Below are 15,012 nucleotides of genomic sequence, written 5' to 3'. Positions count from 1 at the left end.
CAAGGGATTTTGTTTTTTAGTTTATTCAAAACAATGTCAGTGTATTCAAATCGTAGGCTCATTAAATAATTAAGCCCAATGTATCCACAGGATTACTTAAACATTAGTTGAACAGTTTTTTTTAGAAGAAATATTTTCAATCTAGTAAAAGTAGAGCAAAAAGAGAAGAAGCACACAGCCAAGAAAAGGTATGTTCTGTTTAAAATAAATTGTATTCGAATAAATCAGAGAACAAATCATGGGGACAAACAATAGAGCAAAACTTTGGATATAAGTCATGAAAAGCAGTGTATCTATATTTACTAATCAGTTCATATTAGTGCTGATGAAATGTTATGAACTGATTAGTAAATATAGATACACTGCTTTTCATGACTTTTATCCAAAGTTTTGTTCTATTGTTTGTCCCCATGATTTGTTCTCTGTGATTTATTCGAATACAATTTATTTTAAACATAATTTTTCTTGGCTGTGTGCTTCTTCTCTTTTTGCTCTACTTTTACTAGATTGAATATATTTCTTCTGAAAAAACTGTTCAATTAATGTTTAAGTAATCCTGTGAATACATTGGGCTTAATTATTTAATGAGCCTACGATTTGAATACACTGACATTGTTTTTAATAAACTAAAAAACGAAATCCGTTGTAGCCACCCTCTACATAAACTGGTCCTGGGACCAGCATCACCTTTACCCTGCAAGGGTACAATGCAACTCGATGCTTTACAAGTAAACATTACATTACATTACATTACCAGGACTGAGCTAAGGATTTAAATATTGTGAATCTAAGGACCATCTGGGGTATCGTAATCGTATTAGATGGTGAGAACTTCACCCCACACACATAATACTCCACATTACTACACCCATTTAATGGTTAACTAGTCTGACTGGAACACCAAAATAAAATGGCCCTCATTAGTGAATGAGTTAGCTAAAAAAAAAAAGTGTCCCAAGTTCGAAGTAGGGGCAGTTTGGAACTTGTAAAGACACGCTGCATAAGTGGTTTACAAGGCTAGAAAAACCTAATCAATGTGAGCTTACTGCAGGTAAAGTTTGTTTAACATCAGAGCGACATATAGTAAATTTCAGCCCACCAGACTATAAAACAGGCCAACAAATTGTAAAAAAAAAAAAGAAACGACCCACACATTAACATGGCTGATCAGCCCCTATGACAGTGTCTGATTTCCCTGTAGGCCAGTCCGCCTCTTTTAATTGCTAACACAAAAGAGGACCTTGAGGAGAGTGGTCATAACCAGGGCCCGACTGGGAACCAAAACCGGCCCTGCAAAGTGCTCGGCTGGCCCCCCCCTCCCCACTCGAATGGGGAGGAGGGGGGTGGGGGGGGTTGGAGGTGCTGCCGAGCTTTTTGCTGGGCCGGTTTTCGGCCGATTTTGCTGTGCTGCCAAAACGGCCCTGTAACAAAAACGGCCTCAAGGGGCACAAAACAGGACCCCACCCTTGCGGCGCACCAGGTGATTGCCCGGTGCCTGCACTGGGCAGTCCGGCCCTGCTCATAACTAAATTGATCCATAGAGACACATCTGAGGAGCTACTTTAATCCTTTGGTGGAAAAAACATAATGTTCTAGGTCACCCAAAATTGTTGACTCTGTCACATTTTTCCAGGGGCTTAGATCTCGTTAGTGTAGCCAGTGCAGGGGTACCCTGCACACAGAGTTGTGCGGGGCCCACTGCATCCTCAGTTATGCCTGTCCTTTGCTACTACTGAACGGGGCAGGGCACAGTGCATGTCACTGAGTAAACTTTCGTCCGGGCCGAGCTATGGTTGAGCTAATCAGTGGTGCAATGAGAAATGCAGTAAGTTGAAAGTCTTAAGGGAAATGCAAGGAAGTCATTATTGGTTTGTTCCTTATCTTTGCAGAGTTGAGTTCGTCTCTTCATAGTATGTGATAAGTTTTTTGGTACTCCTACTTTCCATCACTTCCCACAAGACCCTCAGTGCTTCCACTTTTCACCTCTGCACTACTGTGCCCATTTGCGATTTCAAAGTACATAATTCCCTTAACCATGAGTAGGATCCATCACCAGCCACTAGCGCGGAGTCCTCTGTAGAGACACCGGGCGATCCCTCACTGGCTACTGGAGCGGAGTCCTCTGGAGAGACAGCAGGCAAATCATCCCTGGCCACTCGAGTGGAGTCCTCTGGAGAGACAGCAGGCAATCCATCCCTGGCCACTGGAGTGGAATCCTCTGGAAAGACACCAGATGATCCCTGCTTCTAGTTTCACAAACATATTTGGGGCTCCAGTGGGTCGCTCTCAAAATGAGGCCCTATCCCTGTAGAAGCTGAGCTATTATGAATCACATTTTATGAATTATTTCTTTCACAATTTACCTTTCTTTTGGTTGATCTATTCCATCAATGTCCATAACATTCCTGTTCTCTTTTAATAAGATAACCAGGTCCCTACTTATCTTTTATTCCCTGTTCTATTGTAGAATATAAAACTTCTCATAAAAATCCACACGTCAGTTCTTGTTATCCACTCTGTTTCACCTAAAGAGAATGACCCATGAAACCTGTTCCCAGTGGCGCACCCAACGGGATATATAGGCTTCAGAGAAACCATTTGATATTTCTCCATCAAGGGTTGCAAAAAAGTCTTCGATGCCCTCCTATGTGACACTGGAGGAAGGCTGGTTCGTAAAGCTTGATTATTTGCAGATGGTACGAAATCCTACCATACAAGCCTTGCCTGCTCTGGTCTCCTAATCTGCTTTTAGCTCTGCCAGTATCAAGACTTTGCTGTGAAAGGGATGCCTTGCTGGACACAGTGAAGGCAGGTTCCATATTGCAGCAAAGGCTTGATGTGCCTTGCAAACTGGTTGCAAAACTTTGCTTATCCTTGAAACCTTGTAGCACTGTGTAACAAGGTCATAACATACTCAGTGATGCTCCAGCAGCAATACTTTGGTCTAGTAGTTTGGCCACATACAGGGAGTGAGTTGCCTCAGAGACCATTTCTGCCTTGCACTGGAACGGAGTCTATTGATGCCTTGCCACGGAGCGGAGTCTATTGATGCCTTGCCACGGAGCAGAGTCTATTGATGCCTTGCCACGGAGCGGAGTCTATTGATGCCTTGCCACGGAGTGGAGTCTATTGATGCCTTGCCACGGAGCGGAGTCTATTGATGCCTTGCCACGGAGCGGAGTCTATTGATGCCTTGCCCCGGAGCGGAGTCTATTGATGCCTTGCCCCGGAGCGGAGTCTATTGATGCCTTGCCCCGGAGCGGAGTCTATTGATGCCTTGCCACGGAGCGGAGTCTATTGATGCTTTGCCACGGAGCGGAGTCTATTGATGCCTTGCCCTGGTGCGGAGTCCATTGATGCCTTGCCCTGGAGCGAAGTCCATTGATGCCTTGCCCTGGAGCGAAGTCCATTGATGCCTTTCCCTGGAGCGAAGTCCCTTGATGCCTTGCCCTGTAGCAAAGTCTATCGATGCCTTGCCATGGAGTGGGGTCCATCAATGCCTTGCCATGGAGCGGAGTCCATCAATGCCTTGCCCTGGAGCGGAGTACATCAATACCTTGCATGGAGTGGGGTCCATCGATTCCTTGAGTCCATCGATTCCTTGAGTTCATCGATTCCTTGAGTTCATCGATTCCTTGAGTCCATTGATTCCTTGAGTCCATCGATTCCTTGCCCCGGAGCGGCGTCCATCGGTGCCTTGCCCCAGAGCGGAGTCCATCGGTGCCTTGTCCCGGAGCGGAGTCCATCGGTGCCTTGTCCCGGAGCGGAGTCCATCGGTGCCTTGTCCCGGAGCGGAGTCCATCGGTGCCTTGTCCCGGAGCGGAGTCCATCGGTGCCTTGCCCCGGAGCGGAGTCCATCGGTGCCTTGCCCCGGAGCGGAGTCCATCGGTGCCTTGCCCCGGAGCGGAGTCCATCGGTGCCTTGCCCCGGAGCGGAGTCCATCGGTGCCTTGCCCCGGAGCGGAGTCCATCGGTGCCTTGCCCCGGAGCGGAGTCCATCGGTGCCTTGCCCCGGAGCGGAGTCCATCGGTGCCTTGCCCCGGAGCGGAGTCCATCGGTGCCTTGCCCCGGAGCGGAGTCCATCGGTGCCTTGCCCCGGAGCGGAGTCCATCGGTGCCTTGCCCCGGAGCGGAGTCCATCGGTGCCTTGCCCCGGAGCGGAGTCCATCGGTGCCTTGCCCCGGAGCGGCGTCCATCGGTGCCTTGCCCCGGAGCGGAGTCCATCGGTGCCTTGCCCCGGAGCGGAGTCCATCGGTGCCTTGCCCGGGAGCGGAGTCCATCGGTGCCTTGCCCGGGAGCGGAGTCCATCGGTGCCTTGCCCGGGAGCGGAGTCCATCGGTGCCTTGCCCGGGAGCGGAGTCCATCGGTGCCTTGCCCGGGAGCGGAGTCCATCGGTGCCTTGCCCCGGAGCGGCGTCCATCGATGCCTTGCCCCGGAGCGGCGTCCATCGATGCCTTGCCCCGGAGCGAAGTCCATCGATGCCTTGCCCCGGAGCGGAGTCCATCGATGCCTTGCCCTGGAGCGGAGTCCATCGATGGATTGCCCCCGAGCGGAGTCCATCGGTGCCTTGCTCATGCAGTGGCCTAAAGATTCTTTCTCTAGTAGTGAGAGTATTGATGTCATTCTTTTTGGTGAGCAGTGGAGTCCTTGCTCTGACAGTGATACCTTACTTTGCCGTGTGCTGGCAGACAGCCCGCCTCCCTTCCTCTTTTTCTAATCCAGCCAGTGAAGCCTTGCACTACAATTGGACCTTCTTGTCACAGTGAAACTTTGCTCTGAACTTTGGGCCTTGCTCTGGAGTTTGACCTTGCTCTGGTGGTAAACGCTTGGTTTATTATAAGGGTCAGGTTTGGCATCGGTGGTTAGTCAGGCTGAGCCCTGTTATTAGTGGGTCTAGCGGTACCAGCAGAGCATTTCTTCCGCTTGATGTGCTAGCAGGCCTTGAACTGAAGCAGAGGGTCCTTGCTCCAGCACGAAGCACAGGGGGCCCGTGCTCCCAGCCGCTAATGCTGGAGCCTCTGGGTCCAATTCCCCTTTGATGAGGGAGGCCTGCTGCTGTGAATCCTGTTTCCTTCTTAGACCCCTACTAATAGCTAGACCCCACTTATCGTCCAGCAAAAGTGGAGCACGTGGATTTCATCAGTTACAGCTGAAGTGTCTGGATCCACTTCTCTCTTCATTAATAGCTGGAAACACTCAGTCTCACTCCCTTTAATGAGAACCTGCATCCCTGGAGCTGTATTGCTGGATGCTGCCGGCCTCTGTATAGGGTCAGGGGAGTGTCTGTTGTCCTCATGTCACAGTACCCTACCAGAGCTGTGCTTCTCAGCGCAGTGTCAGGACTGCTGTGAACAGGTCGGCTCCTTATGCACTTGGGGCGGGGGTTGTTCTACAAGCACACACAAGGGTCTCTGTTACTCATGATTGCTGTCTCCAGCAGAGCACGGTCAGTGATAAGTGTACACAAACAAAACAGAATACCCTGATTTTATCTACGACTGATCTACTGTTGATGCGAGGCATGTGACTGGCATGGTCCATATCTAGAGTGAAGTTTAGCACCAAAAGCCATAAGGAAAACACGTGCGTTGCCAAAATCGCACAACATGGATTATAAGTGCATAGAGCTTGTGACATCTGACTGATGCCGCACTCTCACTTGCTTCTCCTTATTCCTCGTGGACCTTAAAGATAGTCCCATGTTGAGTATTTATCCTGTACACCCCCCACTGATGACAGCCTTTCAGCGTTCTAGAAATGGCGGACTATATTGAGGAATCGGATTGTCTGGTTTTAGGCACTGGTTTGTATTTGCAAGCAACTGGAAGGGTACTTTTTTATCTAAACCTTGTTGAGGATTTATTAGTTGAAATCAAAGGGAAATAAATAATGTTTTATGTAAAACTATGCGCACTGTTTAATATATTGGCTATAAATGAAACGTGTCCAAGTCCGTTGTGTTTTTTTTTATCCTCAGGCATCTTTGGGCAGCGCCTTGAAGACACAGTGCGGTACGAGAGGAAGTTCGGGCCTCGGCTCGCCCCTCTGCTGGTGGAGCAGTGCGTGGATTTTATCTGTGAGCACGGCCTGTCCGAGGAGGGCCTGTTTCGGATGCCAGGACAGACAAATCTGGTGAAAGACCTACAAGACACATTTGACCGTGGGGAGAAGCCAGTCTTCGACAGGTCAGTGGTTGTTCGTGCAAGGAGCAGATGCATGAACTCGTGGCGCGTTAGAACCCTGGTGCCATCTTGATAGTCCTGTCTGCTTGAGTGGGGTCAAGAAACTGGAGCTGAGTTTTCTAGGCTTGGATAGTCCTCCTTTTCTGAGTATCAACACCATGCCTAAGGCAGAGTATCAGAGCTGCCCTTACCGACCTTCCTGGGTCTTTCGTTTGCCCACGAAAGCCTGGGGGGCTAATGAAGCTCCTGTGGTTTCTTCCCAAGCACATGACAGAGAATGGTGTTTGCTGTAGCATGGAGAATATTCGGGGTTCACGCGTTGAAGCATCATTGCACCGTAGAAGATCATTTTTAATGTCATTGAGCGAGAGGAGTCATCCACATTGAGATAAAACATCCTGAAGTAATGTGTTGATGAGATGTCGGATGATACCACACTTAAGGGTGTTGGATCCTGAGAAAAAGTGGTGATACTCTAAACCAATGGGGTGGATCTTTGTGGTGGAGCACCTGGGATACAACATCTCAGATGTTTGCAGGAGAGTCCGTTTAGCCGGAGTGATGCTGGTGCAATTCACTGTGTTGCCAGTGTCATGTAGCCTGACAAGGATGATCAGCAAAGTTTGTAGAGGTTTTTAGACTCTGTTTAGTGATGGGGAGTTGCATTGTTTCAGGGGTTTCATTGTTTTGTTGTCTCTAAGACAGGGTTTCATATGTGTGCTGTTGTGCAGAATGTTCCAAAGTCAAGGAAAGTTGAAGACTCCTGTGTCTGTGAAGAGATCATTGGGATGTTGAGGCTGCCTCCCAGGTAAAGGGACTGTGTGGAGTTTGAGGTAGAAGAGTTTAGGAACTGGAAGTAATGAGAGTAGATGTGGTGGCATGGAGCTGCAGTTGTCATGCAGCTAAGTCTTCATACAGGTAGCTCCTGGGAGCTCATCATTTTGAGCATTAGCTGGTCATCTCTCAGGGTTATCATGAGAGAGGTTCCTGAGGTGCGCTGGTGGCTAAAAGCGGACTCTGAATTACACAATTTTATGGGAGACTACCAGGAGTCCATACTTTAACACAATTGAAGCAACAAAACAATTTTTCCCGATTGGCCTGACTGCTCAAAACTAGTCCATGAAGGTATACTGGGAAGTAAATATTAAATATATCATGCCAGAGAGTGTGCAGTTTACCCATGGACTGGTGCAAAGATGAGTTAATCGAACATGTTGGCGAGGAACGTGCTCCCAGAATGTGTAGTACACATGCACAAAACTGTACACTACTAGGCTATCAAGTAGTATCTTTTGAATAACTTATTCTCTCCTTTCTGTTTGTGAGGTGGGTTTCATAGATCATATTTCCTTTTTTCTTAACTGAAATTAAGCTAAGTACAGCACAAATCTATACATATTTTAAATAATGGAATCGTTCGCCTGATTACGCCTTTAAGGGGTAAATATCACCAACGATAGAAAATCTGTAAAGAGAGCTGGGTGAAGCAGAGGCTTCAAACTGTAATTTTTTTCTTTTTAAGTAGCTTGAATGTTAAAATTAGGAAACAAAATAATGTTTTTTGCCTACTAAATGAGTGAAAAGTGTTTCTTTTTTTTAATTCCTCTTCATTGAATACATATTTTGCATTATGTTTTTGTCTGTCTTGTATAATGGAGTTTCAAGGTATTGTATCTATTCAGTAGGAATATTGGAGGCAATATTTATTTGTAAGATGTACCCTGTCAGAGTGTAAGGTAATGTATGTAGGTGAGGTCAGGAGTTGAAGTGCTCTGGTAAACTTAGCCGTAGACAAAATGCGAGATTGGGAATTTATCAGCTGTGCTTGCAAAATCGCACAAAAACAAGAATTCACTCAATATGAGTGGCCTCTTGATTCCATTTTGGGAAGAAACTCTTTGTTTCCTCCCAAATCAGAATTATGAGTCCTGCAGTGGTACCACTTTTGATAATACCACAAGAGATACTTCTCGCAAAACCACTAGTGCAAATCTGGTGGAACATGTACCTGGAAAAAAGGATTCGGGAATTTCAGGCAGAAATCCGTGCAATAACACCAATTTCTACGTGTTTGTTTCCTTTTCCATAGTTTTCACTAGTAATGGCTCTTAAGATAATACTGACCGAAATCAGTCATACCGAGTGTGTCATTACTGCAAATGTTTACTTGTCCAATTGCAATGATGACCTAAATGGGAATAGTCTTTCGTGCGTCTGAAATAGCTTAACGTGTCACCAATTGCAAACTACAAGCTTAGGTGATTTTCTAGCAACTTGACCTGGCCAGTGATTTCTCCTCAGGACTGTAAATGAAGAAAAATCCCACGGCAGTTTCAACTCAACATTGTGCTCTTGCGCTTAAAGGATGGGGTCCTGATCTGAAAGGGTAGGACTCTAAATTAAAAATCTGTGACCCTGGCGTAGAGGGGCACGATCCCTGTGATAAGAGAGGTGCACCCTAAACCGCAGATATACTATAATGCAGTAAAAGGTCCTGAGCTTTAAGTGTCGTCTGTACATAAGGGGTTTGACTCATAGCTATAAGAGCGAGATCTTGAGTAGAGTGGGAGATCCGGAGATGAGGGAAGGCTTGCATATCTGAGTAGGCTTGCATGTGGAAAATACGCTCACACACTCTGAAATCTCCCATAAGTCACCCATTAGAGGGGAGCACAGGTTTAATTGTTACCTTAGAAGCCAAGTAGTAACTGAAGTGACTGGTTTAAGGTGTATAAAATACTAAAAAAATCTCTCTTTGCAGTATTGGGTATATGTTAGAAGAGACAGATGTCTAAATCCAGGGTAATGTTTAAATAAACCATATTAAGTCCCCTTGTAAAAAACACTGTGGGTAGATAAGAAAGAAACAAACCCTCATTTGTGGATAGACGGATGCATGCTTAGGTAAGATAGATAGCCAGATTCCAAGGTTTATATGAGAATTTCTGTGCTTCTGGAGCAATTTCTAATGGTATGCAAGATACATTCATGTGCAGCATGGACACGTAGTCCAGTAAAATGTGACTTTTTATCAACAGACAACAGCACCACATTTCATTCACAACCATGATAGACCGCTTCCCTTCACTCCTTTATGGCATCAGTTTGGTTCCAAGTTGTCACATCCACTCTCCTCCTTTTGACTTCTTTCTAAAGAGAAACCATAGCACGCGAAAAAAAAGGTACAGCTGCACCTAACAATGGAGAGATATAGAGAGAGAAGGTGCTGCTGAAGGTTGTAAATTAATCTGGAGACTTTTGTCATCAGCAATAGTCCCTTGATGTGGCTCCATAAACCCTGTCTTTAAAGACACTGCATAGAAGGGTCATCTGTTGTCTTCATTTTTAGGTCGAGGACCGAAGGCTGGCTTGCCAGCCGGAAGTTGGAGATTTAATGATGTTCAGTAGGGCAGTTTAACCCGCCTCTCTGCTCTGTCTCTCCTCCATTGGCTGGCTTCCTAAACGGAGGCCAGCCATTGGAGGAGAGAGGCGTCCCTCGAAAGAAGCTCCATCTCTTTCGGATTCGGGGGCGTGTTCGTGCTGTTCTTTCCACTTTTTAGCCACGCCCCTTTTTAGAACGCCGAACACGCCCCTGAATCTGAAAATGTTTGGAAGCTTGCGGCCGCCATTTTGCTGCTCGAACAGCGTCTACCAGGACATTAGGTAAGCCTCTGCCCCCCTGTTTGTGCCGTTCTTCGTGCCTCGTTACTTGTGTGTGTGAAGAATGCTAAATGTTTGATCGCGCCTATTTGGGGTTTGAGATAAAGTTGCCCAATTCTGACTTTTAAAAGAGCCATCTGTCTGAATCAAATGCGAGAACAGCGCTGACACCGGTGCTCCACGCCTCCGACACACCCTTTAAACCTTGGGCTATCCCTCTGGCATGCATGGCTGCGGCATCTTCAATCTGACCTGGCAGCCACCGCCATCTGTTAATGACCCTTGTTGTTTATCCTAGCCCCCTGGTGAGGCGCCCCACGTTAAAATGGCCATGTTAGCCTATCCGGTTTACTGCGGATTTCCACTTCCTAGCAGTCCGCTTTCGACCTCCTGCTTCTGTACACGCCGGGGGACGTGCTGAGACATACGTTCTGGCCTTTAAAAATTGGCCTGAAAAATCGACAAGTATGATGCCTCATTCTGAGGAAATATACATTTTATGGTCAAGAAATGTTCCCTAACGTGTACCCCACCGTCTCCATGTACGAGCTTAAAGTGCATGTAACTTCCCTCCTGTGCCAGCTATGAAGACGCAAATATATTTGCGTCCAACGTTAACATGTCCTCTTTCAGATCCACCCTGAATGGGTTGAATATTCCGTTCCTAAGTATGCCTTGCCAACGTCTTTATGTAGTGTACTTTACACGTTTTTCAGCTCTGGCGAAGTAGGCCCTGAATTCTGCCATCAAGCCTTTTCCTGCCTTCTGACTCTGAACGCCTCAGCCTGGGCTGCCTCTGTACCCGTGACCCCTGCCTTACTTCCTGTGCGGCTAACGGCGCTTAGCCCAGCCTGCTGCCTGCCAAGACTGTATTCAACCTTCGAATTATCTGTTCCGCTCCTCAGAAATACATTCCTGCCTACTAGTTCAAGTAAACATCTTTCCAGCTGCAGAGCAAAGGGCCCGGCCTCACTGTCTCCGTGCAAGTAATTCATAGCTCCTGTTACCATGGTAGGCCCATGCCCCTCGCATCTCATGCAGACACGTAGACGCTTATACACGCACTCACAGTCAGTATAGAATAGCCTCTGCCCAAGAGACCTTTCCCTCTAGATAATATGGTTCCCAAACATCAGATATCAGATATGATATAGGTACGAGTTGATCTGACATGCCAGACTTCTGTCTCTTTCCGCTAGTGTAAATGTCAAGTCCCCTGCACCCTCCAGCTCCACGTCAATCACACGTCATGCAGCTGCGCGCGCATCCAGATCTCAGATTTCTGCTGACATTGCAAGATTCTGCTATGTACCCACCTACTTGTGACACTTTCATGTGACGTTTCTAGCACACACCTCTATGTTCACGCCTAGTTCACGCCTTTTTGATTACGTATTGCTAACACGTGTATGCTTTTATCTTGTTTCTCTCAGCTGTTACGCCTCCTGTATTGGTATCTATTGTATGATTTAAGTATAAAAGTTATGTCTTGTCAATAAAGTATGCTCTATCCCTTCCTGAACCCCAGTGGTGTCAGGAACCCGATATCCGGTTCGAGAACCATTCCTTTTTAAGGAATAAAACCCCTAAGAACTCTAACACCACGGACTCTGCGTCTTTCTTTCCGATTGAGTTATTTTTGTTTAAGTACTTACCTGCATAGAAATTAGGACGGTAAATCAAATATTTACCACATTATTTTGGCGCCCGAATAGGGACCCCTCCCCCACCTCACGCGCCGGTTGGTGCGTTGCAACCTTTGCCCCCTGCCATAAGTCAAGACGGACAATTACGCGTACCCGCAGGATTTCCTGTATCTCCCTCTGGCCCACGGAGGTGACGGAGACTGCGATCAGCACCCAGACGAGGCGGTGAGGAGTGCGGAGGATCCCGACCAGAGCCTAGCCGAAAGAAGCAAGGTCCGAGGTGTCAAGAGGCCCACCAGTTTCCGAAGTATCCACGTGTCGAGTCGAGTCGAGCCGAGTCCGGTCCAGTCCAGTCGAGTTTTCCAAGGCCTTCTGTTCCGTGCTTCCCGGTGAGTACCATTGCTGGGACGTATCTAGACGGGTGCATTATTATGTATCCGGTAAAGACGGGTTTGGGTACACAAACGCGGTCTGCACTGTTTTAGACAGTGTATCTGTGCTGTTTAGCAGTACATCAGTTATTCAAGTTCTTGCACTGTTCTCCAACAGTGTATCTGTGCTGTTTAGCAGTACATCTATTATCGTGGGTAGTCATATGTTTCAAAATGTTTTCATGTAATTAATTTTTTTGTGGTATGAGTGATTGTTTGATTACTGTGTTTTTGTGTAACTAGCTGTGTTCAGAGTAAGTAACAAATATCGAGTATCCAGTACCAAGTAACAAGATGCCGTTTTTCAATAAATTAAGACAGATCGGAACTAGGAAAGGGATACTAGAGGAAGAGATTCCTATCCCACCTAGGGACACTCCTGGAAATTTTATGTACCATAAGCATGGCTTAGATGCCATACTGTACCTAGATTTATGGGCCGATTATACCAAGCACCTAGACGAGAGACACAGATGGCCCGTTACAGGAACATGGGATGCCGAGTGCATCATGAAGGTAGAAGAAGCGCTATGGAAAAAGAAAGCCAGACAATCTCAGAAAGACGCCATAGAATTTTGGCGAAAAGAATCACATAAACGTGCCGAAAAAGCACTCCGAAAAGAAGACAGACATAGAGAAGAGTCGGATAAAGTCCGAGAAAACGAATTAGTTAATGAAGGGATCCGAGTAAAAGCAGAACAAGTAGACCGCATGCGAAACACTCTTGCAAATGGCATGTATTTTGTGGCCGAGGGTCTGCCTAAAGCCACTTCAGAAATACCGAAAGATCTGCCGCCACCATTGGTTCCAACTAAAGTAAATCACAGAACCACCAAAGACATATTCCTTGCTTCCTATCTAGACGATGTAACTCCCGCTTACACCAATCCACGTGCCCACGCACCGCCTACTGACGGTGACGGAGGTGGCAACCTACTCCAAGACAATGTCCAGTCATCACCGCAACAAAGTTCACCCGTTCGACAGTCTGCTCCATCTGCTCCTCCACCTCCACCACTTCCCACATCTAAGATTAATATTCTAAATCCGTTTGCGCCTGATCCTAGTAGGAGACAAGTTCAGGTACAGATACCGACTCCACAGACACACAATCTTCAAGTCTCCGCCTCAGGAGGTGCGACAGGAGGTCTCCAGACTCCGCCGCCAACACATAGATTGAACCTAAGGGACATACTGAGGCAACGTACACCCCAAACTCCACGTTTCGACATGCTTAAAGATCCCCTTCCAATTTGCAGATATGATCCAGTACCCGGTAAAGACGATAGAATGTTGTTAGCATCGCTACGCTTACGAAAAGTTGCAGATTACCTAGTGTTATTTCCAGGAATGACTGAACACCTAGATAGAATATATCATTTTGTCCAGACTGGGGAAAATCCTGAAAGTATTAAAGAGGCCCTGGCTCACCAGAAAGTTGACACTCAAGGTTGTATATTACGTTTCCTTATAAATTGCTTAATAAGAGAACGAGACAGGCCTGGAGTAAACCAGGAAGAGATGGAAGCACTAAACAAGTGGGGTCAAAATATAGCCGAGGGAAAACATGATAAACTGAATTGTAGAGCAAGTATGTACAAGAAAATCAGAAAAGCAGTAATAGAAATACACGAAAAAGAACAAGAAAAAGAAAAAGAAAGGGACAGGAATGACTCCCCCGAGGAGGACGGACCTGAAGAACCAGACACGACTAAAGAAATGATAGCGTATGTAGGTAAGGGAAATTACCTTAGGAAAGGCATTCGCCCAGAAGGCAAGAGAGTTTTTCTCTCTGGCATATCAAAACCGAGTTCTCCTGAATATCTGTTTCAAGGCACCGATAAAATTCTTCAAGAACGAATGGGGTACCATGTACTCGATTCTATGGATGAACAAGAACTAGCCCGGTCAGCAGTACTATGGGCTGACAATCCTAGCACATACAATGATGATACAGTCGCACAGACATTTCTGAACCTTTCCCCAGACGAGCAGAAATTAGCCGGTGTATACATGATTCAGCATCTCATCACGTTATACAGACAACAACATTCTGATCCAGGTCCCTTACCGGATACATTAGAAGCGCTACTTATGAATAGATGGAGAGGCCTAAGTACCAGATTAATTCAAATAATTCTAGAACAACGACGCAAATATAACGCTTTCTTAGGCCCACAATATGTTTCAGCTCCGCCCCCAGAGAGAAAAATGTGTCATTTTGACAGGCAGAATCCTTTACGAGAAGTACACCCAGTTATGAATGCCAATAACGCCTTGGAACGTGTGTTTGTGTACACACCTTTAACAAAGTTAGAATTGTTAGAAATGAAGAAACTAGTACCCTGTCACGATAAAGACCCTGCAGGTTTTCACCGAGAACTTAAAGACATGTTACTCATGGGAGATTACACGTATACGGATATTATGAAATTGTTAAAAGTACTGCTGCCCACCGGCATTTACGAGAAACTCAAGGAAAAAGAATGGGAGGTGGGAGATAAAAAGATTATATGGACTGAAATAGAAGACGAGGAAAAAGGTCGTACCCCAGGGCTAGGCCTTGGGGACAAAGCTAAAGCATTACCAGGTTTAATAGTACAGGTCTTGCCAAGATTATTGACAACTAAAAAGGAAGACTGGGACGCAATCTCAGCCTGTAAACAGAAACACGATGAAGATACTAGTGACTTCTATTCAAGATTCGAGAAATGTTTCATTATTAATAGTGGCCTGAAACCAGGTAGCGAGTCATACCCACATCTTTTTGTAACAAAACTAGTCGAGAACTCCCTGACACAAGTTAAGAACCGTGTATATAAAGTTGAAAGTACATGGCAAGCAAATACGCCATCCCAGATGTTACAAATGTTACAATACCACCAGAACAGAATTAGAGAAGAACAGGATCACGAACAGAGACGTATGAAAGACACGAAAATGAAAATGTTAGTGGCACAGTCGGTTCCAGCCGACGGTCAGAGAAAGGGTGCGACCCAGACAGGTAATTCAGCAGCTCCCGTTAAAGGGACATGCAACTATTGCAAACAGCCAGGTCACTACGTACATGAATGTCCGGTCCTGAAACACAA

General features: G+C 46.3%; 1 protein-coding gene across 2 annotated transcripts in view; it reads left to right on the top strand.

The window, feature by feature from the left end:
- ARHGAP22 (Rho GTPase activating protein 22) overlaps positions 1-15,012 on the top strand; it is a 441,023-nt gene that overhangs the window by 338,291 nt on the left and 87,720 nt on the right. For both annotated transcript variants that reach the window (XM_086921793.1, XM_086921795.1), the window contains one exon: positions 5,976-6,183. In XM_086921793.1, coding sequence (XP_086777919.1) covers positions 5,976-6,183 — 208 coding nt within the window. The remainder of the gene's footprint in view (positions 1-5,975; positions 6,184-15,012) is intronic.

This window comes from Lissotriton vulgaris, chromosome 5 (genome assembly GCF_964263255.1).
Source record: "Lissotriton vulgaris chromosome 5, aLisVul1.2, whole genome shotgun sequence".
NCBI classification, from domain to species: Eukaryota; Metazoa; Chordata; class Amphibia; order Caudata; family Salamandridae; genus Lissotriton; species Lissotriton vulgaris.
The sequence above is the reverse complement of the archived record's forward strand: the minus strand, read 5'-3'. Positions and strand labels throughout refer to the sequence as shown.